This window comes from Aulonocara sp. 'chitande type north' Nkhata Bay, linkage group LG1 (assembly GCF_057382095.1).
Source record: "Aulonocara sp. 'chitande type north' Nkhata Bay isolate Kocher_YH1m ecotype deep benthic linkage group LG1, A_spYH_male_GT1.1, whole genome shotgun sequence".
Taxonomy (NCBI): domain Eukaryota; kingdom Metazoa; phylum Chordata; class Actinopteri; order Cichliformes; family Cichlidae; genus Aulonocara; species Aulonocara sp. 'chitande type north' Nkhata Bay.
The window spans coordinates 5047467-5074671 of record NC_141344.1 but is presented as its reverse complement, the minus strand read 5'-3'; the positions used below and the strand labels follow the sequence as shown (position 1 = coordinate 5074671).

The window sequence follows — 27205 nt, the reverse complement described above, 5'->3', positions numbered from 1 at the left end:
CGGAATTCTCATCTCTTACCTTTGGCCCCTTTGGCCAAACCTCAGAGAACTATTACAACCCACTGAGGTTGAGAAAAGAACTGAGGATTTAAACATGTAGAAGTTAAGAAAGTTGATTTCTCTAAAAAAATGTCAAACTGAAAACAGACCACTGTTGCACCCTTTATTTGAAGTCTGGAATAAATGGTGCATTAAATGCTGTAATAATAAAAATTGAGTCTCTCTGGACCACACCAGGAAAGGAAGAAAAGTTAAATCTCCATAAGGAGTTCATTGCAATGGATCTATTTTACTCTTTTTCCGGATCTTTTCCAGATGTTAATATTAGTTCACTAGCTCAGCTTTGCAAAATCCACAGTTCGGTAAATTGTTTATCATATGCATGGTATTACATATCTCAATGAATTCTGAATAAATCAGTCAGACCGACTTATCACACTGATGACATCACTATATTATAAATCGGTCTTATAAAGAATTGTTATCTATTTAACAGGGGGTTGTCCAAAGGTCACTGGGCTATTGGTGCATGTGCTGAAATGAAAGCACAGTTAACCTAACATTAACCTGGATGGATACAGAGATATTTTTCACTAGCATATTACATTTTGAAGAAATGGTCTAATTCTTCAGTGTGTCGTGTGAGAAAGTCTGAAAAGGGCAAAGTTAATCATGTGTTCAGGCCCATAGAAACTTAACAACACTTCAGTGGGGTGGTTGTGGTTCATGTGGTAGAGCAGATCAGCTACTGATTGGAAGGTTGGCGGTTTGATCCTTGGCTTCCCCAGTCTGCATGTCAAATATCCTTGGGCAAGATACTGACCCCAAGTTGCCCTCTGATATGTTAATTGGAGTGTGAATGTAGATTAGTTTGCACTTGAGCTTAGAAGTGCTTGGGTAAATGAGGCATGTTGTATAGAGTGCTTTATGTACTCCGGGAGAGTAGAAAAGCGCTATATAAGAATCAGTCCATTACCAGTCTACCATATATCATGTACAACTTTATTCAGAAGCATACATCAGAATATACTTTAATCTCTAAGGAAATTATGTGGGTTATAGTTGCTCCAAGACACTAACAGTAACAGACTAAAGTAATTAAATATGTTACAGAGTTTTTTTTTTAAAAATTAAGAAATAGCTCTAATATATACAAATTGCTCAATTATACATATCAAGAATATTAGAGGTAAAATATATATGATTGACTAAACAGAAAAAAATAAATAAACAGAATATAAACAGAAAAAATATTAAATCATATAGACAATACAGACATACTATAAAGCAATAGTATTTAAAGTTTCAGTGTGTTTTTAAATCTAACATAACAGAAGATTACATGTAGAGCAGAAATGGTAGAGAGTAACTCTAATCAGATTTGATTTCTGTAGTTCTCACAGGAGCTGAAGATGTTCGGTCCTCCTTAGCCCTCTTTCTCTGCTTCTTTGCTGACAGACAAATCCACAGGAAGATAAAGAAACCTTATCAAGAAAACCAGAGAAACAAATGAACAGATCAGACACAAAATGCCCAAATCACTTGCACACAAACACAAACCACTAAACTGACCTTGTGTGGAGTTGAGGATACAGAAAAGGTAGAGAATGGGGTAGTTGATATATCCAGAACCCAGGAAGGCCAGGCCCCAGGTGGTACCCATCAGGCAGGTAAGACCAAACAATGTTAGGCCACTCTTACAGGATGCGTTAAGCCTCTCTCGGTCTCCCCACAATTTCCCCTTAGCTGTGGCTCCTGTCTTTAAGGTAGTCTGTAACACTTGTTTCATCTTACATATGCTAGAAGCCACTGCCATGAGAATGCCAGTGTTAAAGATAAAAACAAGGGTGAAATATACCAGGTTCAAGGAGTAGAAGAAGGTGTCGTCAGTGATCCAGCAGCTGTAAAACAGGCAGAGCTGTCAAAGTACAGTTTCAAAATCTGTGGCTGCATAGTCTGCCTACAGTCCAGCATACAAAGAACAGAAACAGTATAATTTCATAATGATATGAAACTTGGTTGTTGGTACTTTATGGTTTCAGCAGTACGCACTTCTTTGTAAGACAGATCTTACTTTAATAGGCAGGAACATCCTGTAAAGAACATTTTTTCCAGTGCGTTATTTAATTTATTTGCTATCCTGATTACAAACTACATAATGTTCAGCAGGTTTTTAAATATGTCTGTGTGGCATGAAAATTCTCACCGTGGCTACGTCTACACTAGCCTGGATAAATTTGAAAACTAAAATGTGTCATCGTTTTCGAAAAGGCTCCGGGTTCGTTGTCTACACTGCGACGTGAAAACTGCATTTTCAAATGTATCTGCTTTGGAGAGTGTTTTCAAAATGCTCCATTTGCCAGTGTGGATGGAAGGCCAAAACGCTTTCAAATAAAAACGTATTCATGTGGACATGGCCTGTGTCATGTGTAGCAGACAGGTTGCCCTGCAAACTCAGTCATGGTTTTGGATTCCTATTGCTAAAGGCGCATAGTGCTAGTTTATAGTCTTGCCAAAAGCAGGTTTACTTACATCGAACTAGTTTGGTTGGTGTCAGCCATGGTCATCTGTTTAACTCCATAAAACTGTTTGCAATCCATCACTCCTACAGAGACTGCCACAATTACAGCAGGAATACCTAAGAAGCACACAATAAGACACAGACACAGTTTAACACCAAGTTATTTACTATCAAAGAGGCACCCAGCATATGAAAGACTTCATTCATAAGTTTAGGGAAATCTGGCAGTCAAGTGAGTCTGAAGAAGTCAGACATATTTCTAAGAGATGTTGTTCAATTTTAACAGTGTTCATTAATCATACAGTGAATGTAGAAGGAAATCTCAAAAGGGGTGGCTACTAGGGCTGGTATTGATATTCTTTAAGCTGGCATACACTGTGCGATTTTTTTCAGTCGCGTTATTCAGCTTCTGCTCAAACTTCACAATTGACTCAGAGGTGTTACATCCCCCAGGAGGATGTCTCTTCTCCCTACTAACTCTTTGTTTCGTCTAGGCTCCACCTCCTCTGTCCTGATTGGATGCTGCTCAGAGTCCGGCTAATTGTTAATCAGCAGAGCACTACTTAAGGCCTGTGGAGCTGTGCTTCTGTGCCCTCTGGCCATTTTGGTTGCCATACCTGTACAGGCTGGCATGCCTTTGTGATTTGTATGAGCATTGTTGTTTTCATGTTCAGACTGCTTGTAGGGGAGAGCTGCCTTTTGTTTTGACATCCCGTTTTCTTCTGTTTATGTGTTGTTAGGTAGGTTATGGTTATAGGTTGTATATTTTGTTTTCTTTGGAGTTAGGTAAGTTTCTTTTATTTTTACATCAGGGATGTTTTGTTTGTTATGTACAATGGTAAATGGTAAATGGCCTGTATTTATATAGCGCTTTACTAGTCCCTAAGGACCCCAAAGCGCTTTACATATCCAGTCATCCACCCATTCACACACACATTCATACACTGGTGATGGCAGCTACATTATAGCCACAGCCACCCTGGGGCGCACTGACAGAGGCGAGGCTGCCGGACACTGACCACCACCAGTAGGCAACGGTTGAAGTGTCTTGCCCAAGGACACAACGACCGAGACTGTCCAAGCCGGGGCTCGAACCGGCAACCTTCTGATTACAAGGCGAACTCCCAACTCTTGAGCCACGATCGCCCCATGTTGGCCATGGCTCTCCCTGAAGTTATACCTCAGTCTGAACCCAAATCTCATCACCAGCATTAAATAAACCTTTTAAAGTTACCATCTTGGCTCCTCCTTCACTATCCACCTTTATGTTCGTCCCTTCAACCCCCTAGACTAGCCAGGGGACGTAACACAGGGGTTAATCGTTCGTAGTTCACGATGCAGGTTCACACAGATTTCGCAGCTGCTCTGTTCCCAAGTTCTACTGCGTGACTGACAGCCTTGAGTTTGAAATCCGCTTCATAATCATGTCTCTTAACAGGTGTCATTTGTGGTCCTTATACACACACAATATGGCAATATTACGTTGAAGCACAGTACGTATCACTCTGCGAGGCTCCTGACTACGGTAGCCGTAATGCTCCAACAATTCCAGCAAGTGGTGCAGCAATGTAGCTGCACCACTACATTAGTGCAGAACATAGAACATAAAATCAGTCTCTATGCGGATGATGTGTTGCTTTTTCTGCAAAACACACAAACCAACCTCTCTGAGGTAATTACTTTAATAAACTGGTTTTCAAGAGTTTCAGATTATTCAATTAACTGGCCAAAATCTACAGTTCTCCCCATTAACTGCTCCTTCCATAATTCTTCCTCTGCCCCACTGCAATCCGGAAATATTAAATATTTAGGTATTAATGTCTCTCCTAAGCTTTCAGACTTAACTAAACTAAACCACATCCCACTTCTAAAGAAAGTAGAAGGCGATCTGACTAGATGGAAATCTTTACCCATATCACTCATGGGAAGGGTCGCCACTATAAAAATGATGATCTTGCCAAAAATAAATTACTTATTTTTGATGATCCCTAACAAACCATCACAAGATTGGTTCAGATCTCTGGATTCATATATTTCCAAATTCCTTTGGAAAGATAAACCCCCGCGTATTAGCTTAAAAACGCTACAAAGAACCAAGGATAGAGGAGGATTAGATCTGCCTAATTTTCACCAATACTTCTTAGCCAACAGGCTTCAGTTCATCTCAGAATGGTTAAAACATACCTTCTTAGTTGAGCCCTGGCTAGATGTTGAACAGGCACTATGCAAGGATCTAGAGATTTCAGACCTACCATTTATTAGCTCAAACATCAAAAGACATGAATGCTTTAAAAGTATCAACATCAGCTTTTCTCTAACAGCATGGTGGGAGTTTCTAAAAATAACGGAGTCTTCATTAATCCCATGCAAACGTACACCTATCTGGAATAACCCTGACATATTACAAAACAATAATATGATTAATTTCCCAGAATGGAGTTGTAAAGGAATTAAATACTTAGAACATATATTAGAGGGAACAGAATTTATTCCATTTGACAGACTAGTTGAACAATATGGGATCAACAAGACAAGGTTTTTAGAATATCAACAAATTAAATCCATAGTAAAAAAGAAATTTAACCTCAGTCAAGTTGAATTACAAACACCACTAAGTGCGGCACATTTTCTTACTCTTAAATCCCCCAAATTATTATCTAAAATATACAGAACACTTTCTAAATTAGATGAATCAATATCCCTTCCTACTGCAAAGTGGGAAGCAGATTTATCAGTCAACCTAGACCAAAACTTCTGGTCTCAGATTTGCTTAAAAACTTTTAAATTAATTAAAAATCCCAGTCTGCAATTAATACAATACAAAATACTTCATAGAGTGCACTATACAGGTCATCGGATGTTTAAGATGGGCTTTACATCTTCCAACAACTGCTCACACTGTCAAGGCAATACACCAGACAATTACATCCACGCTCTTTGGTTCTGTCCACCAGTGCAAAAGTTTTGGCGCGAGATATGTGAAGACTTATCAAAATGTCTGAAATGTAACATTCCAACTTCCCCCTTAGTGTGTTTGTTGGGCAGCTTAGATAATGTCACTTCAGAAAAGAATATAGCCCATATGATCTTCACTGCCCTATGCATAGCCAAGAAAACAGTCCTCATGAACTGGAAAAATAAAAATAATCTTAATTCTAACCAATATAGAAATTATCTATTAGATTACATTAGTCTTGACACAGCCTCTGCCACCACATCAGATCAATTGCTCTGGGCCCCTTTTATCAGCTCCATCACCTAGTGGGGGTGGGGGGTCATAGTTTGGTCCCGCCTTCACTGTTGTGATTGGTGAGGGGGTAGGGACAGGCTTAGGGCGTCGGGGGGTTCCCCGGAGGCATCTTCCTTGGGGGGCTCAACCCGGGGTAGCGGTCACGTCCGGTTGAGGGCTCTGTTGGCTCTCAGGTGACTGTTTCCTCGCGGCTGCGTGCAGCGGGGCTAGGGGAGGGTCTGTGCTGACGGACGTGGGTTACTGACCTGGCAACCTGGCTGCCCCTGGGTGGGTCCGGGATGGGCGTGAGGTTCTGGGGGTGCTCCGTCTCTGGGCGGGGGCCCGGGCCGGGCCTCGGGGGCTCGGGTCCTGGTTGGTGTGTTGCCGGGGTTGTGGGCGGGTGGGTGCATGGGGGCCCGGCCCTGGAGCAGGGTGCCGCCGGTGCATCGAGCCGCCTGGGGGGCTCTTCAACTGGTGGGGGGGATGGTCACATCTGGCAGGAGCTTTCTTCTCTCAGGAACTCTCTGCAGGAGGGGGAGATACAGGAGAGGTGGAGGAAGATCTCAGCCTGGGCGTTTACCGTCTTATGTAGTCTGGAAGATGTGTGGTTGGTGGGGTGGGTGCAGTTTTCTCTGTGGTGGGGTTGGGTGGACTGTCCAGGGCTCTGTGGAGCCGGGGGGCGCTACTGCACTGGGCCCCGGTCTGATGGGCCTGGGCCCCCCTTCCCTGGCGGGTCGCGGAGGGTGGGAGTGCCTACTGGGGTCAGCGGGGGAGCTGGCCCCAGGGAGGGGTTACCTGCCCCTCCCTTCCTTCCCTCCCCATCTCCAGCTGCCTCCCTCTTCCCGCTCCTCCACAACCACCCACACATGCAGGGCCTTGGAGTGGGGGTATGTCACCAGGGTGCAGAGGAGGCTACCCCCCCCCCCCCGTCCCCTTCTGGCTGCCTCTGCCTCAATTTTATCCCACAACTTAGACATTCACATTATTCACACTCTCATTACACATACATATAGGATCTTGGGGGTGGGCACAATCACGGAGTCCAAATCACCATCAGGGTGTATACCTCACCCCTGACGTCGTTGCCCACCTCTCAATTTTAAATACACTTAGTCATTGAGGGCTAGCAGGAGGGACCATGCGCTTACCTGCTGCTCCTTGGCAGGTAGCTCCATGCCCTCCTGGGTTTTAATTGCACCTTAGAACACATATGCATCAACACTACAATGAGCGGGTGGAGGGAGGTTTGGAGTCTTCTCCCACCCCCATTCTCTGCGGCCTGCTGGAGCGGGGGGGCTAGTAGGAGGAGTTGGCCGTCCGACTGCGGTCTGGGGTGTGGGGCCTCCCTGCTGCTGCGGAGTCGGGGTGGTCTGCCTCTCCCCACCGCAGGGAAAAGGGTAACACCACCTGGGTCTGGGTGCAATTCCCCCCTCCAGGGGCAAGGGTACCTAGACCCGGTTTGTAGAGTACGCTTGGGGAGTGTGATTGTGTGTACAGCGTCTCTTTATGTCTGTCTCCACGTTGGTTGAGTGTGGAGTGAGTGCATATGAGAGCATGAGGGTGGGAATGGATGTTTGTGTCTGTGTGTGCCTGTATGTCTGTGTCTATATGTCAGGTTGGGTATCAGACGCCACCTCTCTGGGGACACCTCAGGCCCTCCAAGGTTTGGAGGCCTATCTCCACCCACCACCACTTCCCCTGCCGGTGGCGGACTCCCTCAGGTGTCGGTGTGTTGGTGGTTCTTTGTGTCTGGGGGTGGGCGTCCGGGTACACACCGGCTCACTCCTTGGCGGCCGCTTGTCGGGGCCTGGGGCCTGGGGCTCGCTCGGGCCCCTTTGGAGGTGGGGTGCCCCCGGCCTCTCGGCCTAGGGCTCGGTCACTCAGGCGCAGCTGGGGGCCGGCGGAGCTCACGGGCGCGTCACTGCAACCCCCCCTGGCTTCTGCTCCGCGGCTGCTGAGTGAGCCCTCATCTGGGACTCTCCTCAGCTCTTACTGGAACAGTGGCGCGGCTGCCCCTCTGTTGGTCTTCCATGGTCTCTTGTGTTCTGGGGGCCTCTGGATGTCTGGAGTTTTGATCTCCTCCATACCCGCTTCACACCCTGGAGGATGGGGCTGTGGCCCCCCCACACTCCCTAGCAGATCATTACATGGAGAAACCTTTGGAATGCAAGCATGCTGATCCACACAGGTATGCACACATGGGTATTCACAGACGCGGACTAAAGCTTTCTTGGCTGCTGCCTCAAAGCACACTGTGCGCTGTCTATCTTGCGTGCTGCACAATATCGTTTATTACTTAGTAAATACTGATATCTATGACTAGCTAGTTTATTGTGATGGTGCTTTGTTTTCTCTATTATTATGTTGCTCTTTGTTGTTTGCTGTCTCCTCTGTTTGTTTGTTTGTTTGTTTGTTTGTTTTTTCTCCATACAGGTGACCCAGGAGTTTTTTTTTTTTTTTTGTCTCTCTTCCCCCCCCTTCTCACCGTCTCTTCTCCCCTTGGGTTTTCTTTCTTTCTCTCCCCCTCTCTCTCTCATTCATTCCCCCTGTCCTATTTATTTAAAAAAAAAAAAAAAAAAAAAAAAAAAAAAAAAGTCGTACTAAAACATTTTTGACAGATTTCTGAGTGCTGTGTACCACATAAAATCGGTCCGTGGTCAGTAAGCACAACCAGAATTTATAAATAAGGCGCACTATCGATTTTTGAGAAAATGAAAGGATTTTAGTGTAAGCTTACAGTCCGAAAAATACGGTATACGAGTTTGGTAAGGTGGTTTGTTTCGGGGCAGGAGGCTGGGAGACTTTGCGGTCTACAGCACGCAGTTTCACACAGTCTTCATTTTGCACTTTATGGCGCTGTTGTAAATGGTGAAAATACTATTAGTCCTCCAGCCTTTAGTCGGGATTAGGGGTGGGTTTTGATTATCGATTTATTGATTAAAATCGATTCTAGCTTGGATAGCGTGATATCGATTCATTAAAATGCTGAATCGAATTTTAAATATACATTTATTTTGCTCGAAACGCCTGAATCTCAGGTTAAACATCAAAAAACTTCAACAACCACCAAACAGCTAAAACAGTAAACGACAGCAGGTACAGGGATTCTGCACAAAGATGTAAACACAAAACGCGGACCCACCGACTGATCAGAATCAGTGAGATGTCGCCTTTCTCACCTGACAGCACGGGCATGGACACGCCGTCGGGGCTGAAAGCCGAAAGCTTTGTGTTTACGTCCTTTTTGCGCTCGATTCTGATGCTGCAGGTTTTTATCTCTCTCCAAACAATATTGACTGAACCAGCAGCAAAAGAAGATCGCTTCACATTTCGCTTCACATAAACATCGTCATGAATTCCCTCTGACTTTTGCTGTTTTGCTTCCACCATGATAAAATCATGCTTAGTGCAGAGCTCTCTCTCTCTCTCAGGAATTGTTTCCCGTCTAAAACGCTCTGTTTTCTGCATTATTCACTTGCTTCGCTCTCTAATAAAACCTCTGTAACTTTGCTCTGCTTCACTTCAGTAGCATCAGTTAATGTTCATATGCTGATTAATGGTTTTCTTGCAAGCAGTTGATCGTTGTTTACGTGCCTCACCCTCCCTCCCTCCCTCCTTGTTCTCAATTCTTTAACTTCCTCATTTCTATTTAGTGCATGGGGATCGGCCAGGCCTGGGAGCCATCGCCAGTCCCCTTCGAGGCCTTCCCCAAACCGCAGCTCAATTCGTGTCAAAGCATTCACTTTTACCTACCAGTACTTTGTCAAACCTAATATGAGGACGTGGGCCCAGCTAGTGAATTCAGTGAAGTAGAGAGGGGAGTCAGAGTAACGTAGCGTAGGCAAAAGTGGGAGAAAGAGAGGTAAACTTGCAGCTCCACAAGTATAATTATAACATAGCATAGACTATATCGATATAAACAATATTGTCACATCAAATATCTCTTATAAAAATATATCGATATATTTAAAAACTTGATATATCACCCAGCCCTAGTAGCTACCCATACTTTCACATTCAATAGTGATTGCAGCCATTGTCTACATGATCTCTGGTTCAGTGCAAGTTTCCTCATAAACCCTTTCCTCTTTTCTCATGTAGTAAATACCGTTGAAAATTTTGCAATACTCACCCCAACCCGCAAGTGAAAGTTTCAGTAGGTAGTGTTTGTAGTAGGTGTTAAACACCTTGATCAGCATTAGATAGAGGTGAAGTCCCTCTATGGCCATCCAGGTGAAACTGCAGAGCAAGGAGTAATGCATGAATGCTGCAACAAACACACACACGCCCTCTAGGTCCAGTGTAGCTCCCCACTCAGTCAGCAGGAAGGATGAATTGAGCAGAAACAAGGCCCCACTCAGGGATACGTGAATAGATAGTGAGTAGTCCAGTTTGTGGTTACTGAAGAGGAGACAAATAAAAAAACAATCAGATATGTGAAGTCCACAGACAAGCACATTATTATGCATGCTAATTTTATGATACATACCGACTGAAAGCATACATCAAAAGAGACAAAGCAGTAAAGAAAGCTGACAGACCGCAGCCTATGTAACTGATGTATGACAATATTTTCCAGTGGACTGCTGCAATTTGACCTCTTATCTGCAAAAGTGATGAAAATTGTCTGTAGTTTACATATTTACTTTTACCAATATCTAAAAACAAGTGAGAAAATTAGGAAATAGGGGATTTTCAGTCGCACCTAACCTCTGGAACCCATATTGAATAAAGATCTCTATAATTAGATTTATTTTTCTTATATCTTAAAACTGAAAGCGGCTAAAAACAAGAAGTTCATCAGGAACAACTTACCAGAAGAACAGCAAACGGTGTAGTATGGTCACAATAGCACGCAATGTCCTGTTCATCTGATTGGTTGAAGCTTTGAGTCTCACATCCATCAGTTTTCCAGGGTGAGCCTAAAAAATAAGTAAAACTTCGTTCTTTGTACTTGAACAGTTTCCTATTTTAAGTGCAGTAATCTATACATCAGTGCCTTTTCATTACTGCTTTCTTAACTTCACTTAAGCATATGCAAAATTTTTAAAAGGCAAGAGATAGAATGTGGGGCAGGCCGCCAGTCCATCACAGGCCTAACTGAGGATGCACATCCACAGATGTGGATCCACACATCCACATCTAGAGACGAAATACAATACAATACAACTTTTGTATAGTACATTTAAAACCAGAGATACACCAAAGTGCTTCACAAAATCCAATAAAACAGTAGCAAAATACAAAAGCAGATAAGCTAGCAGGTGGGAGGCATTGATTAACCAAGCATACAAGTACGCAGATAAGCAAGTAAGACTTAAAGATAAAATTGATAAAACAATATAAGCAAAAGAGGAAAATGGGAGGGCAAGAAAGTACACTTAAAAGGCATGCTCTAGGAAGCCGGGAAGGCTAAACTAAAAAGGTGGGTTTTCAATCGAGACTTGAAGGTCTGGCTTTAGTCAGACGAGCGAATAGCATGAGGGAGGTTGTTCCAGAGGTTAGGTGCGACTGAAGCGAAGGCACGGTCACCTCTGGTTTTCAGCTGTGACCTAGGATGCACCAAGAGAAATTGGTCAGATGATCTCAGTGTTCTACTGGGAATATACACACTGAGGAGATCAATAAAGTAGCTAGGTGCGATATCATTTACGGCTTTAGAGGTGAGCAGTAGGATTTTGAAATCAATGCGGTATTTAATTGGAAGCCAGTGGAAGCCAGAGAGAATTGGGGTGATAAACTCAAGCCTACCAGTACCAGTTAGAAGGCGAGCCGCGGCATTTTGGGCGAGTTTCAATCTATGAAGCAGGGCAGAACGGTGTGTTTGTAGTAGAAATGAGTGTAGTAGAAATGAGTGTACAAAGAGGTTAGAGTACTGAATAGAAACACCCCCCTCCCCAGGAAGAACATGCAGAAATAAAACAGGAAACTCTCAACAAAAGATTAGATTAGAGGTTACAACGACTGCATCAAAATACAGTTATGCTTGTCTCTGCAGCAATGTTGCACTGTGTCTATTACACTACATGTCCTAATTCACGTACAAAGATCCATTTACTTACACCAAACTACAGGAGTTTTAAAACACCATGTTTATAAAGCCAATATAGCGTAAATAAATCAAGCCAGTAGTTAAAGATTCCCCAAATTGTCAGTTAACAAATAATTAGGTAAAAAAATATTAATGTGTCCAATCTCATTACTTTGGTGTTCATCTTGAAGTAACCAATAAAACTGATATATACTTACCATTTTCATCAAATTCATCAAAATAGTGACAGACTAACTGTGAGTCATTCTGTAAAATTAGAAAAATGTTAATAATGCAAAGTCAATTAAGCTTCTTAAACAGAATAAAACTAGTAAAAGAAAAGTTCTATAAAACTTATGATGATGATGAAATCAAGTCACATCTTTTTTCCCCTTTTTATGAGCCAGAACATTTAGTGTTGCACAATTTAGTGGTTCAGTGTATGATTAGGCAACAGACACCGAGATTATCAGACACAGTGATCTCAGTTGCTCCCTTAATCACAAGGAGGAACTGCATGTTTGATCTGACAGACTGTTATGCTAGATGCCTTTACTGCCACAGCATCAAAGGGACTTTTGACATGTTGGACAAATATGTAAACCATTACACCGTGGAACCATAATCCGATTACAAATTTTCAATAACTAAAAGAATAAACATTTCCGTACAAACAGACTTACATCCAGTTGACCTTTGTCTGTTTTAACTCTAAAGGTCATCTTGATTGGAGAAGCCAGATTTCTGAGGCGCTCTTCCCCCAGCACCTCTATCCTGAGAACCACTGATAAAATCTTTTCCTGATCAAACTAACAAAGGAATGTACAGTAAGAGAGGAAATAAAGACCATTATTATATGGTATAAATACAAATGTTTTATGTACATAATTTGTTTTAAATGGGGATAATGCTCATGACTGAGAATATAAAAAAGTTCATCAAAACATATTGAAATAGTATAAAAGATTTAGGATATACTTGGAAATGGTCGTGATACATGAAGCTGACCAAGCCAATAATCCTCTTCTCCTCTGGGATGGTCTTTAGAGCATCGACAGGCAGCCAAATCTTAGGGATGAATGAATGGTTCTGAGGGTGCAGCTAACAGTGGATGGGGAAAAAAAGTCCATTTATATCCTTCTGCAGAACAATTTAAGGGTAGTTTTAATCAAGCATACAGTATAAGTAACTAGATCAAAGACAATACTTTTAAACAACCACTGTCATGCTATCTGAGTCCATATTATTCCCTTGTGTTTTTCATCAACATCTGGCTTGTGTACCTGGGGAGCTTCTATTTCCACTATGGAATTCACTGGGGCCTTGCTGATGTTGATCACATTCAGAGACAAGTACTGCTGGTTGTAGGTACTGGACAATGCAGCCTCAGTCTGGGTGTTATTTATGAGGGTATGGATGGCCTTTCTTTCTTCACTGCAGAAATAAAATCCACATGTTTGCAAATGAAAGAACATCTTCTGCAATCAGATTTATACATTTGCATTAAATGAACTAGCATTTGGCAACCACAAATGCTAGTGTGACGTGAAGGCACGAAAATTTGTGCCAAGGTGACCCGACTGTCATTAAGATGTCTCAGTCTGACCCAAATTGATGGATCAACCATCCTGTGAGCAATTTTGGTCACAGGGCTAAAGATTAACAGTACTAAAGGGAAAAAATAGAACAAAGGAAAAAAAGACAAATACATGTGCCTACTCAACAGCATGTGCAGGAGTGCCTGCTGCAGGACTCCTACTTACTTTATAAAGGTCCACTTGAGTTTTTGATTATTATTGAAGAGGTTCAAACACGAGTTTCTTATGTTGAAGAGTGTTATCAAGTTTTTCTGTTTATAATCCAGTGAATCAATCAGTCGCAAGATGGAACTGTTCAGGCATGGGTACAGGTAGCAAGTGTGATCTGGAAAAGAGACACGAAAGAGATTAAGAAAAAGAGAGGACAAGTGGGAATGGCTGTGAATCAGCAGTTCGGCAGAACAATTTCTATCCTAATCAGACTAGATTTCAGCACACTTACATTTTCCCAGTTGATAAATTGTTCCATTTTCAGGTGTTGTTTCAGGCTTAACATCCAAGCAGTAAGACGTACCATTGAACCATGCCTTTTCTCCAGGGATGCATAGAAAGACGCAGGAAGTCTGACAGTGCATCTGACAGTCCACCGTACTTTGATGTTCAGTGATGTTTGCATTAGTTCCATTAATTTCAGTGGTGTAAGTAGAAATGGTGAGGCACACTGTGCACAGACACAGAAGACAAAAAAAAGATGTAACTCACATAAACTTACACATATTCAGTCAGGGTTAAGTTAAGAGCAACTATTCCAGAGAGACCAAGTAGTACACATATAGTGCTGTGAAAAAGTTTAAGCCCCCTCCCTGATTTCACAGTTTTTTTCATTTTTCAAGATTCAAAGTGTTTATTGTCACGTGTCCAAAGGGGGGGAAAAGGCATTTCTCTGTGCAATGAATTTTTTTCTTTGCTGTCCACCCTCAGATGCCGGTTAATATAGACAACAGAAATAGAACAGATAAAATACAAATAGTACAAAAGTACAGAAAAGGAGACAAAATATTGAAGTGTGAAACAGAGATGTGTGCAAAAGAGCTATAGCTTAATATGCAGCCTGATGTGCAAAACATTATTATTACTGGTCAAAAATAGGTCAGCTGTTCAAGAGTCTGATGGCAATGGGGAAGAAAGAGTTGTTGAGTATAGATGTTCTGGATATCAGACTTCTGAACCTCCATGCCAATGGCAGAAGTGTGAACAGCCCGTGTTGGGGGTGTGGGGGGTCTTTGGGGATGGAGGCAGCTCTCCTCTGGGCTCTGCGATGGTAAGTGCTCTGCAGTGACAGCAGTGATCTTCCAAGCAGTTGTTATCACTCTCTGCAGGTGTTTGCGGTCCATGGCAGTAGTGCTGCTGTACCATGCAGTGATGCAGCTTGTCAGTGTGCTCTCCACAATGCAGCTGCAGAACCTGCTGAGGATCTTGGCCGACATACCAAATTTTCCAGGTCCAGGTGAGGTCCTCAAAGATGTAGACGCTCAGGTACCTAAAGCTGCTCACCCTCTCCACTTCAAGGCCCCGGATAAACAACAGCTGGTGAGGCCAACAGAGGCTGGTGAGCGGCTGGTCACACCTAATGTGACCATATGTGAGAGGAGGCACATAGATTGATTGGTAAATAAGAGTATCGCTTTTATGCTCAGTTCTCCTTTTACCACAACAGATTGATACAGCATCCACATCATTGCAGCTGCAGCCCCAATCTGTCTCTCAATCTCCCGCTCCAATTTACTCATCAGTTCTGCAAAGAAAAAGGGCCAAAATTCCTCCACAGAGATGTGAAAAAACTGTTGCCAGTTAGAACAAATTTCCAGGCAAGTTATAGCAAAAACTGTAAATAGAGCTTGATTGCAGTTCTTGCTCCCTCTAAATCTCCTAGAACTTTAATGTTTTACATAGGAACAAGTAGTACAGCATCACAGCAACAGTCGCCACAAGGTGCTATATATTGTAAGATTATAAAATAATAGAATTTTTCTGAATCGTGTGTTACAAATTATCTTTGTGGTTGGTATAACAGCTTCATGTAAACATGAGGTCTTATACACGACAAGGCAGAAAAAATGGAAGAAAATATAAAATATGAGGTAAATTTAAAAAAATATTCCACAGAAATAAGTGGTGAGAACCAGAATTTTAAATCCAATTTGTATTTGTGTTATTTTTTGAAGACTGCACAAAAATGTTAGATAAATAAATAGATACATAAATAAATAATAAATAAATATAAATTCCTATGAGTGAGCAAACAAAACAGACATTCATACCTTGGTCAGCCAGTGATTCGTGCAGCAGTAGCAAAAGAAGTACGGTCAACATTATTTATCCTGTGAATATGTGGAATAAATTTAAAAGAAAATATAAAACAAAATGAATGTGTTTCAGAGAGTTTCAATCGGCTTTATTTAAAATCCATGTCAATAAACATTCACATATGAGGAAGGTAGTAGGAAGTAAGCTCGAATATGCATATTGGAAAGCATGTACTGATAACAATAATGCACTTGTCTGACTGTCTTCAAGTCCTTTAAAAAACATACAAATGTTATACCCTCAAGTTCTCTCTCATTTTAAGTATCCATTGACCATTTTGAGCATTTTCTGACCCTTTGCAAGTAATTTCTGAAGGTTGATGCCAATCACTGGGAAAATAATTGCTAAAGCCTCAGTCATACAGGTGTAGCCAAATGTCAATGATCTATTTTTTTCCCTCAAGACCAGCTATAGTGATGCTGTGAAAAGTGCAACACAAACTAGAAATTGGGACCATTTGCCTTCATAGTAAAAGTTGCAGCTTTTGAAAGATTTTAGCTACTGTCCAAGGGTCAGTCTTCTCCATTCCTGGTTTGCATTGCAGTCTTTCAAGATTTAGTAATGCTTGACTAGTAGTTAGCAAGTGTTTGCCGAAATACATTACAAAACTAATAAAGATGTTAAGCATTTTTTCTAGCTAAAATTCACTTTTGAATGTATGTCTTTTTTGCATTTGATACAAAGCACACAAAGAAATAAATAATGAGAAAATAAAGAAAGACTTACCTTAACATTCAGTCAACATCTCTGAGGTGAGCACGATGGACCAGACAGTCACCAGTAATCTGCCTGAGTGACTATGTGTTTAATGTTTAAGAGGCGCTTCTGTGTGGTCTTTGGGAGGTATTTGTTTTAGGCAAATGTTCTTTATGGGGGCAATAATATGACTGCAGTTCTAAAAACTATTTTCAGTGGAGTTTGGAGTCTGACATCAGTCTTTTCTAAACTAGGTCTGTTAATAGAAATATTATGAAATATAACAAACAAGCAAAGCAAAAAAAATATCATTTTTTTTATTATTCACACTGACACTGTAGCTTTTATAAGTTAGCAATGCATTGAGCATGTTCAGATGTACAAACTGGCACAGAAAAGTTCAAAACATAAAATAACTAACACAATTTCTAATAATCTCAAAGCTGGATTATAAGGAAACATGCCGTAAATTCACAATGGTGTAATCAACATAACTATATCAAAATGTCTCAAAGCACTAAACCAGTGGAGGGTGAACTGCATTTAAAAGCAAGATCTGCTCTGTGTGCAATCGAAAAAAAAGAGGACAGGTGACTTCAAGGGAAAAATATCAATAATCGATGATTGTCCTCTTGACAATCCAGTCGGACATGGAATCTAGTCATTCTAGATTCTCTTCAGTATGGCAACTTTTACTCTCAAAAGCTTAAATAGGATGTTGTCATCCTATTTAAGCTTTATTTTGGAATGATAACCCCTTTTCCACAAAGATTTATATAAACAAGAAAATTTCAAATAAAGCAGCAGAACTGTCAAAATCTTCATACTATTACATTTATTTTCATCATTTAGAATCAGCTCCTGCCAGTTATGGTAAATTGCCGGGCATATAAAATCCAGAAGTAAAACAAAATCGTTACTGTCAGATTTCAGCATTATGTTGCACATTTCACCAGCACACCTTTTGGTATTTTTCCAGTTGTCTTTAATCTAGTTGCTTTTACTACGTGTTTCAATGCTCGTCTGTTTAGCAGAGTTTTGGGACTTTCTCACTGACATCACAAACCACAGGAAGATGAAGAAACCTGTGTGGCACAAAGAAGAGTGTGTTAGGCAAAGGATCAGAGTGAGTCCAGGAAGTGTGAGGAGTGTGCAATTAATTCAAATAAACTGATAAGTCAACTGTGTTAGGTTACTGTTCATTTATACACACGAAAAGTCAAAATCTACTGCATACAATAATGTATTTCGAAGTAATGTCTATGAAATGGATAGCATGTGCACTTTAACAAGTGGCCTTGTTGGAAAATTTTGTTCAGTTTCAAACAAACAAGCTTTATTCATCACATACACAATCATACACAGAACAACATGCAATAATAACACTGATAATAATACTACTACTAATAATACATTTTACTTGGAAGCGCCTTTCAAGACACCCAAGGACAATTTACAATAAAATAGAACACAGCCTGGGAGCATAGCAGCTAAAAGCTCTGCTTCCCATGGTGGTGAGACGGGAAGAATTAAATGTTTTTGTGTCCGAGTTGCAGACAGGCTGCAGATGTAGCTGCGCCATTCCAGGGCTTGGTTTTCAATATGGGTGGTCTAGCCAGGACCCTTACTGGATACTGGGTGGGAATCAATAAGCTAATCCTCATTATTCCCTTTGACAGAAACACACATAGCAGTAGACTGTACAGACCTTGCAATGAGTTCAGGATGCAGAAGAGGTAGAGGCTAGGAGTGGTCAGCTGTCCAAATGAGAAGAAAGCCAGGCCCCAGGTAAGGCCAAGCAGTGCGCAGACTCCCAACAAGCGACAAATACTTTTGATGACTTTGGTATGGATAATCTGCCCAAGCTGATTTACCAGAATGAAACATGACACAGCAGGTTAAAAAAAACACAGATGACCACAAAATGTTTTCAAAATTGCTTGTGTTCTCCAGATGCACTTGTTCATTTATAGAGTCTGATTTTAATAGAAATGTTTTAAGCTTTAAAAACACATTTTAAAATATTACCAGTAAATAACTTTCTTCAGAATATTTAAAATTAGACAACCATTCCAATAACTTGGTTCACAATGGCAGGAATAGGTCAGAATTGTTCCCGGTCCGCGTTGGACCCAGGGCTGTCATTTTAGCACCAATTTTGTTCATAATTTCTATGGACAGGCATAGCCAAGTGCTGGAAGGCTTTCACATGGGTGATCTCAGAATTTCATCTGTGCTTTTCACAGATAATATGGTTCTGTTGGCTTTATTGGGTGGTGGCCTCTAGCTTGCACTGGAGTGGTTCATAACCAAGTGTGAAGCAGTAGGAATGAGAATCAGTAGCTCCAAGTCTGAGGCCATGCCCCTCAACCTGGAGTGCCCACCCTGGGTTACAGATGAGATAATTAGTGAAGTAAAGAAGTTATATTATATTTCGAGTTCTTGTTTTCAATTGAGAATTGTGGGACAGTCGACAGATGGATTAGTGCTGCAGCAGTAGTGATGCGGGCGCTGTACCGGCTCGTCATTGTAAAAAGAGAGCTGAGCGTAAAAGAAAAGCATTCAGTTTACTGGTCGAACTACATCCTTTCCCTCGCCTACGGTCATGAGCTCTGGGTAGTGACTGAAAGAGATCACAGATTCAAATGGCAGAAATGAGCTTTCTAAGTTTTTTCTCAGGGTGGCTGGTCTCTCCCTTAGACATAGGGTGAGGAGCTTAGCCATTTGGGAGGGGCTCAGTGTAAAGCTGCTACTCCTCCACATGGAAAGGAGCCAGTTATGGTGATAGGGGAATCTGACAGGATGCCTCCTGGGTGTTCCAGGCATGTCCCACCTGGAGGAGGTCCCGGGCAGATCCATTTTAAATTGAAAAATGAGGAATAATGTTGGCAAGACCAGTTGGTCTGGGGTTTCCAAGGGACAGGCTGACATGGAGGATTTAGAAATGAAGTAATTTAAAGATTTTTTTGACAAATTTACCTTTTTTTTTTGTCCAACAGAGAAAACACGTTTGACTGTCACTGCAAACATTAACATGTTAAAGAGAAACACAAAGGGGAACAGTCCCGTTGTAGTCACCATTTTCACCATTTGATTGTTTATAAAGCATCTAAAGAGAATGAACAGAAACAGATGATAATTTAATGTCTCACACTGAAAAGCCAGAAAAGCATTCTGTAACAGAAATGTAGGACATGCAGTGTATTTTAAACAAATTAGACACATTTTCCTCCCTGACATGCAAATACATAGAAATTTTGATGCACATGCAAATCACCTTATAAATGTGAAGTAAGGTTAGATTTTACATGCATGCAAATTTGTTTCTTACACTGCAGTTTCAGGGGAGATAGAGATGTAGCCATAAAACTCTCTGTCTATGATCACCACCAATGACACAATGACTGCAGGAACACCTGAAACACACAAACTGATCAGTCAGACAAAGGTTTGCAGACTGGTGAAGACAACTTCCTGTTTAAAGTGCTCCACTTACCCCATCCCACCACACAGACTTTGAGCAGGTATCTGCTGACATAGGTGTCAAAAACTTTTACAAAGAGAAGGTAGAGGTGGAATCCCTCCAAGGCCATCCAGCTGAAAGCAGCCAGCAGGGAGTAGTGAAGGGCAAGAGCCATGTAAAAACAAAGCCATGTGGTGGACTCTGCTGCCACCATGTGACTGGGCAGGAAGTGCAGATTGAGGAGAATCAGAGCAATTACAAGGTTAATGTGGACCTTCATAGAGATATCTTCTCTGAGTTTTCTGTCAGAGAGGGGAGAAGGTATCTGTGGTAAGTGATAACTTTTGTGTAAAGTTAATGGTCATATCATGTTTGTAGGGAAATTAAGTGGAAGAATAAAAAAAATACTTGATGAGAGAAATGAAATAAAAAAGAAAAGAGAAGGAATGTAAGAGAGGATGACTGCATTCCTTTTTAAATTAATGAAAAGAAGAAGACCAGCAAAAAGGTAAAAGGAAAGGGGAGCAGAAACTAAAGATACTGATACTGATTCCACATATTGAAGATGTGAAAGGGGGATGATGAAGGTGGGAATAATACCTATTTGTGATGAAGAGCAATACAGCAATGACCAGGGCACAAAGTGAAAGACTACAGCCAGTTATAGTAATGTATGATAAAATCTTCTGGTCTTTAAGTGAGATGGAAGTACATACCTGAGGAGAATACATACACATTGTTACAGTTAGAGATGTAGCATGGATAAATGGTTTTAAAGCCCCTTTTTATCATGAAAAAGGTAAATTCTACCATGATCACAGCAAAGTATGTGAAGTGGTCACAGGAACAGGTAACATTACCCTGACCACGTGTCCACAGGGTAAGGCAGCCCTCCTTACTGAAATCTGGTAAGTCAAACAAACAGGACCATTATGCATGAGTTGCTGTGATAGCTGAATGACATCACCACAAATTCCTGATGCTGAGTGAAACCACAATTGAGAAATACAAACACAAACAATGTATTATAGATTACTATTGAATAGTGACGCTTGGTTACTTACTCTTTGCTGTGAAATTTAAAAACTGGCAGGATGGCTCTTGGGTTTCCTATGGCACAAAAAATATTGTGTGTTTATATATGCGTGTCTGTTCATGCGTTCATTTAGGCATGGTCAAGAAAAGTACTTAAAGTAAGAAAGTGAACAGTAGCTCTTTGGAGAATATGTTTCTACCACCTGTGTTTATGGAAACCCAACTGAACCTTGTGCTATGATAATGTAATAATAAAACAATATTAGTAGATGGGAATAAAAACTTCATTCAGTCTCTATTTAATGCAGTTCTAATGAAAAACCAGGGTCCACTTGTAAGGTGTCCTTACTGAAGTCGTTGGTGAGTGCATATCTTTTTTCTAACATTTATATCCCCCCAAAAATTGCTTCTGTTCATCTGAATGTAACATTTTCAGTGGTACAAACGTTTCATCATTCATCAAAGTGACTTCTTCAGCCCAGATTGAAGAAGGTTTCCCGAACGTTACGAAGAGAACATTCTCATAAGGAAAAAACCAGCACCGCTGACCAAAAACGGGCTGTGAGGTTTGTTTCTTGATCACTAATATGCAAATTGCGATGACCATTGATCAGTATCCACTGATCAGTGGCCATGAGCACCATTCATACAGCTTTGGGGAATAGCTGCAATCACAGCATTGTGAGATGGCGATCATTTTACATCTTATGCAATACAGCATACATACATGTGTTTTAACAACTAATAAACCTGATATGTTGTTTTAACAATGATATAAAGGTATAGAAAGTAAGACTGGAGTAAAATATTGAATTACATCAGGAGTTACATTTATTGTTGTGGTGAAATTCATGGTGATGTTGAAGCGCTCTTGTAGTCCTGATATTTTCTTGCCCTGCACACTTAGGCCAACCAGTCGTTGATCATAAACTTCATGGAAGGTTCCAACCATGCTCTGCAATACAACACAAGTTCATCAAGTTGGCTTGTAGAAAGTTTTTCTTTACTTGCTTTGCTGTCTACCATTTCTCCCCTCTTTTCTCTATCAGTCTGTCTGTGTTTGTGGACATATTCTGTTTTTTGTGCAACATTAATTGTAAATAAACTCATTGTACTAAACCTGCAAGTCGTGTCTATGTAGTTTGATAAGTTGTCTTTTAGTAGATTTATTAGCTTGCTAAAGTTAAATAAAAAAATTGCAACAAAAGTGCTGATCCAATATTCAGAATTTTTTAATAAATTGACTTTTATTCATTCAATTTGATGTGGTTTGTTCTCATGTGGTTAAAAGAAAGTAAAGGTGCTATATGGTGGAGTTTTTTCCCCCCTAATCAGTGTATTTGGATGTATAGGAGAACTGCAAACATGAGCTATAAACTAAACCACATTAAAAGATAATTCCAGTTTTAAAACTAATCATGTTCAAAAACCAAGTAAGGCAATACCAAAAACGCTAATGTAAGTTAATATTAACATTATATTTTTGCTAAAAAATCTTACTGGCCAAACCAAAGTAAGTGGGAGTTTAAATTTACATAGTAAGTATACATGGGTAGGACTATTTGCTCATGTCTTTTTTATAATACATAACAAAGTATAGTCTCTCACGCTGGCTGTTTCAGCAAACTTAAGCATGGAAAAGATAATCTTGTTCCCCCCTCCTCCAACTTCTCTTGGTAGTCGAACGTGTACTCTCCTGTTGGCGACTGGCGTCAATCCTGCCTATATTATTGAAAGATAGAGAAGCATTGCATGTGAATACTTCAGCTGAGAGTGATGAGATCGATTTTTAGGTTGTGTTTACATGACAAACAGTGACCTGACAGTCATGCTAGAGGAAAAGGTGGATTATCCGAACATTTATTAAATTATTATTATTTTATAATTATTATTTATTAAAAATTATTAAATTCATTCTAACAAAATTTCATGGCAATGTATCTGTGATACGATGATGTGAAGATTTTTGCTAAAAATTATTCTGCACAACAAAGGCATTAGAGCTGCACAAGAACAATGTTAATTGGGCTTAATACAAAATCATGGATCAACATATTATGTATTATGTCAAAATCATTATATTTTATTATGTGTATTATGTATTATTTTTTCTTTCATACCTCACTGTCACTGGCGAAAATTTCAAGGTTGTCAGAGGTACGATTGGGTTTGAACAGGAGAACAACTAAATCAGGGAAATGCATTGATATGGCCCCTTCCACTTTTGTTTGCTCAAGAATATTTTCTAGGATTTCCAATGTTCTTGTAGGGAGAGGGGGAGATAAAGAAGAAAATATTAACATGAATCCTTTGTATTTGCATCTTTTGAGTATTTACGCATCACAGAATACGTATCTTGAACGTGATTTTAATCTTAATTCTCAGCGAATTCTTTACGTTTGGCTCTGATATACATGCTTGATCAAAGACTAAGAAATCAGTCATAAACAAACAGAAACAGAAATATTCAGACAAGCATAAATATGACCAAAAAATGTAAACATTTACTTAATGGGGTCTTCTTTGGTGCCATTTTGCACAGGGTTCCACACATTCTGAAAACAGCAGCTAGCTGTTAAAGGAATAAAGAAAACATATCATACTAAGCTTAAAAGGTCAATTAAAGGTACCACATATTCAATGGTATTAAAGATTCAGTTCACAAAAAAAATTGTTTATTCTACCATCATTTTATGCCACAGATTATATAAAAAAGTGATTTGCAAAAAATATCAGAGAGAAGATATTGAAAGCTTTTAATTTACGAAAAAAATTTAGGATCATACACAATTTTCTACATGTGTCATCGCTACATGTTCTAGATTTTCAAAAGGTTCAAATCACCACTTAGTGAACAATCAGTTCTTCAGAAAAATGACATCATGATTCTATGATTCCCACGATCCCTTGGGCCTCTGTATGAGTTTAGTAGTAGGGTCTAACGTTTTTTGTCTTTGGATTTCTCTGATCAATTAAACATTTAAAATTATAATATGTAACTTTATTACTTTATTTTCTTACCCATTAATACCTGTCACGGCCAGGGGAATCAGCGTCCAGCTGATCAGAGGTTTTTTCTATCTTTCTTTCCAAACGTCCACTCTCTCTCTCTCTCACCTCTTCTCTATCGCCGGGGCGGAACTCTTTGTAGGTTCACGCCCTCGGCCCACGCTCTCGGTGAGAGGAAACACCTGAGCCTAATCAGGGTGGCATGCATTTAAGCCAGGAGGTGACTGCTGTTCTTCGCTGGATTGTTGTCTGCCACGCGTTAATGAAAGTGAAGTCTACAGCTAAGCTAAGTCAAGTGTTTGAAAGTGAACTGTGTAACTCAGGGGTCCCCAATCCCAGTCCACGAGGGCCGGTGTCCCTGCAGGTTTTAGATGAGTCCTTGATCCATCACAGCTGATTTAAATGGATAAATTACCTTCTCAACATGTCTTGAAGTTCTCCAGAGGCCTGGTAATGAACTAATCATGTGATTCAGGTGTGCCTACTCAGGGTGAGATCTAAAACCTGGACCCCTGGACACCACGTGACTAACCCCTTGGATTTCCCTTGAGCCCCGTCCCTGACTTAATTGTATATAGCACTGCCTTGCACTGCCTGTAAAGACACAAGGTGGATTCTGTAAATAAATTATTCTGTACAGCTGATTTTGGAGTCCCGCACTTGAGTCCTCCCTGTTGAACAATAACACAATAACGATCCAGCCAGCACGGACTCAGCGGACTCAACACCCCCCGCAGCCCGTCCTCACCCCGGAAGCAATCTTGGAACGCCACAAACAAATGCTGAAGCACATTAACATTAAAATCTCCCCGAACCTTCCTGAAATACCTTTGTGGCAGCCTGAGTATTTGAAACGTTAAAAACGGTTTTCAGAATTATTGGTGAAGCTGTTTTAATGTGGTTGTGCCCCCACACATCACCTTGCTTTTGTTGTTGTGACAATAATTTGACATCATAGTGCAGCACTAAGGTTGATACTTCTTTAAACTAACATGTGTGGAGTGTAATTGCTGTTTATAAGGTATAAATGTGACCAAATAACAAAGATAATGCACATTAGTTGTGATGAGTAACGTGGGTGTGCTAACTAAATGACGTTATTCCTACGTTTGACTTTTTAACCGTGTTGTTCCATATGAAATATATTCACAGAAATTCACTGGATTCAGTAAATGTTATTATAAATGTTTTGGTAGAGACCAGGCTACATATCTTATGTTATGAACTTTTTATTTTATTGTCTATTAGTTATCCTGCTTACCAAAAACTGATTACCAAAGGTTCATTACAAGTAATGCCTTACAAAAGTAATGCAGGGCAGTAATAGAAGCCGGCAGTGACACAGAACTGCTATGTTTTAGAGTGATACACCCCAATGTGCACCTGGACGAACATCACCTTCCATCAGTATGTAACACCTTCAGTTGAGCCATAAGGCTGCGGTGAGAGTACTGACAGGGACTAGAAAGAAAGACCATATTTCTCCCATATATCCTTCTGTTTATTGGCTCCTTGTTTAATACAATCCCTCTCCTCACATACAAGGAATAACTAAGCAACACATTAAGTTAAAGATCTCACTTTACTCTTAAACAGTTTGGTTACCTCTGCTTTCTAAAGTTTATTAGATTAAAGACAGAAAAACACATCAAATCCCCAAACTACTGAATAACAACTTGAAGAACCCAAAAAAGACCTCAAAATGTTGATCTGAAACCAAAATCCTAAGACCTCGATCTGATTGAGAATCCACATGCACTGGAGCAAGAACTATAAACAGCTGCACCGCAGATGCCTCTACTACATCCCAGTATCATACACCACAGAACACCCACAGGAATATTGTCATTGTCAAACTGTGGCAATACAGCTTTATGGAAATCCTGATGGTGTGTCTCTATTTGCCATACATCGTTACTGGATTCAAGGTATTTATAGCAACCTGTATTATGATAAAAAGGTATGGCAATTTTTATAACATCTTAATATAACTGTCAAGAAAATGTTAAAGAAAAACATGTACGCACTTACTCATGTTTTCACCACACTTTTTAGCACAGGCTGCACAGGTGCCAATTTCTGAAACACAATTCTGAGAGAGCATGTCCAGAGAAACAAAAAGCACCAACCACCAGACTGCTGACCACTTCATCCTGTGAAGTTTAGAACAAAAACCAGCACTATTATTTCTCATCTTTAACAACAAAAAAAAAGAACTACATAATAAAATGATTAAGATCACAATCCTACCTCTGCATGTTGCTGAGAAAGAAAACAATCTGAAAAGAGATGAGTTGATGTAACTGCAGGAAAAAAGCAAATAAATATTCTTCCTGGCTTGGAATAGGATCATGGAATGAGAAAACCGCATGTAAATAACATTCTGACACAGAAAGAGGAAGCATAACCTGATAGAAAGCTAAATGTACTCCCACTCCTCTTTTGCCACTAACTCCATATCACATACAGACTAATATGATTAAAATATTAAACGAAATTTGAATCTATTCAGTTAGTTATGCAGAAACTGTATAGATTTTATATAGCTGTACGTCCTGCTGGAATTCCCAACACAAGAGTGGATGCAGGATAAATGACTTGGTTTGGAGATATTTACATATATTTAGATATTTAGGTGGCGACTGTGGCTCAGGGGGTTGGGAAGCACATCTGTAACTGGAAGGTTGCCGGTTCGATCCCCGGGCTCTCTGTCCTGGTCGTTGTGTCCTTTACCCTACTGGTGTTGGCCAGAGGGGCCGATGGCACGATATGGCAGCCTCGCTTCTGTCAGTCTGCCCCAGGGCAGGTGTGACTACAACTGTAGCTGCCTCCACCAGTGTGTGAATGTGAGAGTGAATGAATAGTGGCATTGTAAAGCACTTTGGGTGCCTTGAAAAACGCTATATAAATCCAATCCATTATTATTACATGTTTCAGCAACTTGTCCTTACAGGTATACCGAATGTAAGGAGTTTATTCTCCATGCAGTTTACCATACCAGTACGCTACTACATTTGTGTGAATGTGTGTGTGAATGGGTGGATGACTGGATGTGTAAAGCGCTTTGGGGTCCTTAGGGACCCCAATAATGGTTGTTACGTTGTAACACCCATTATTTCTGAGTGTGATTTCAGGTTTTGTTGAGATACAATAAATGCCATTGAGTCAAAGCATATTGGCAAGACAAAAAGATGAAACAAAAAATAGTGAAGAGGAACTTACAAATCTTGGATCCAAGTCTGTAGCCTGTGTAGTTGCAGTATTTGTTAAGGAGGCCATTGCAGTGGGACTTTAGCGGTGGTAAACAATTTACTTG

General features: G+C 40.5%; 2 protein-coding genes across 3 annotated transcripts; both read right to left on the bottom strand.

Moving 5' to 3' along the window:
* Positions 1-1010: 1010 nt before the first annotated feature.
* Positions 1011-15694, bottom strand: LOC147338560 (adhesion G protein-coupled receptor G5-like). Of its 2 annotated transcripts, XM_086298247.1 has the most exons (13): positions 15641-15694; positions 13822-14040; positions 13545-13704; positions 13065-13215; positions 12760-12882; positions 12465-12590; positions 12000-12048; positions 10566-10672; positions 10240-10355; positions 9883-10151; positions 2533-2638; positions 1573-1901; positions 1011-1484 (listed from the first exon to the last, which is right to left on the bottom strand). In XM_086298247.1, exons 1-13 carry the CDS (start codon positions 15690-15692, stop codon positions 1372-1374), a joined length of 1920 nt encoding a protein of 639 aa, XP_086154373.1. In that variant the 5' UTR covers positions 15693-15694; the 3' UTR covers positions 1011-1371. The 2 variants fall into 2 exon arrangements, with proteins under 2 accessions (XP_086154373.1, XP_086154365.1); XM_086298239.1 differs by having other exon boundaries at positions 1011-1901.
* A 1081-nt stretch (positions 15695-16775) lies between these two features.
* LOC147338559 (adhesion G protein-coupled receptor G2-like) lies at positions 16776-23905 on the bottom strand. The gene is made up of 13 exons (XM_086297649.1): positions 23902-23905; positions 23389-23452; positions 23001-23142; positions 22489-22602; positions 21710-21835; positions 20910-20955; positions 20656-20750; positions 20446-20561; positions 19879-20147; positions 19714-19798; positions 19362-19491; positions 18091-18247; positions 16776-17467 (listed from the first exon to the last, which is right to left on the bottom strand). The coding sequence occupies exons 1-13, from the start codon at positions 23903-23905 to the stop codon at positions 17373-17375; spliced, it is 1443 nt and encodes a 480-aa protein (XP_086153775.1). The 3' UTR covers positions 16776-17372.
* Between the last annotated feature and the right edge of the window lie 3300 nt (positions 23906-27205).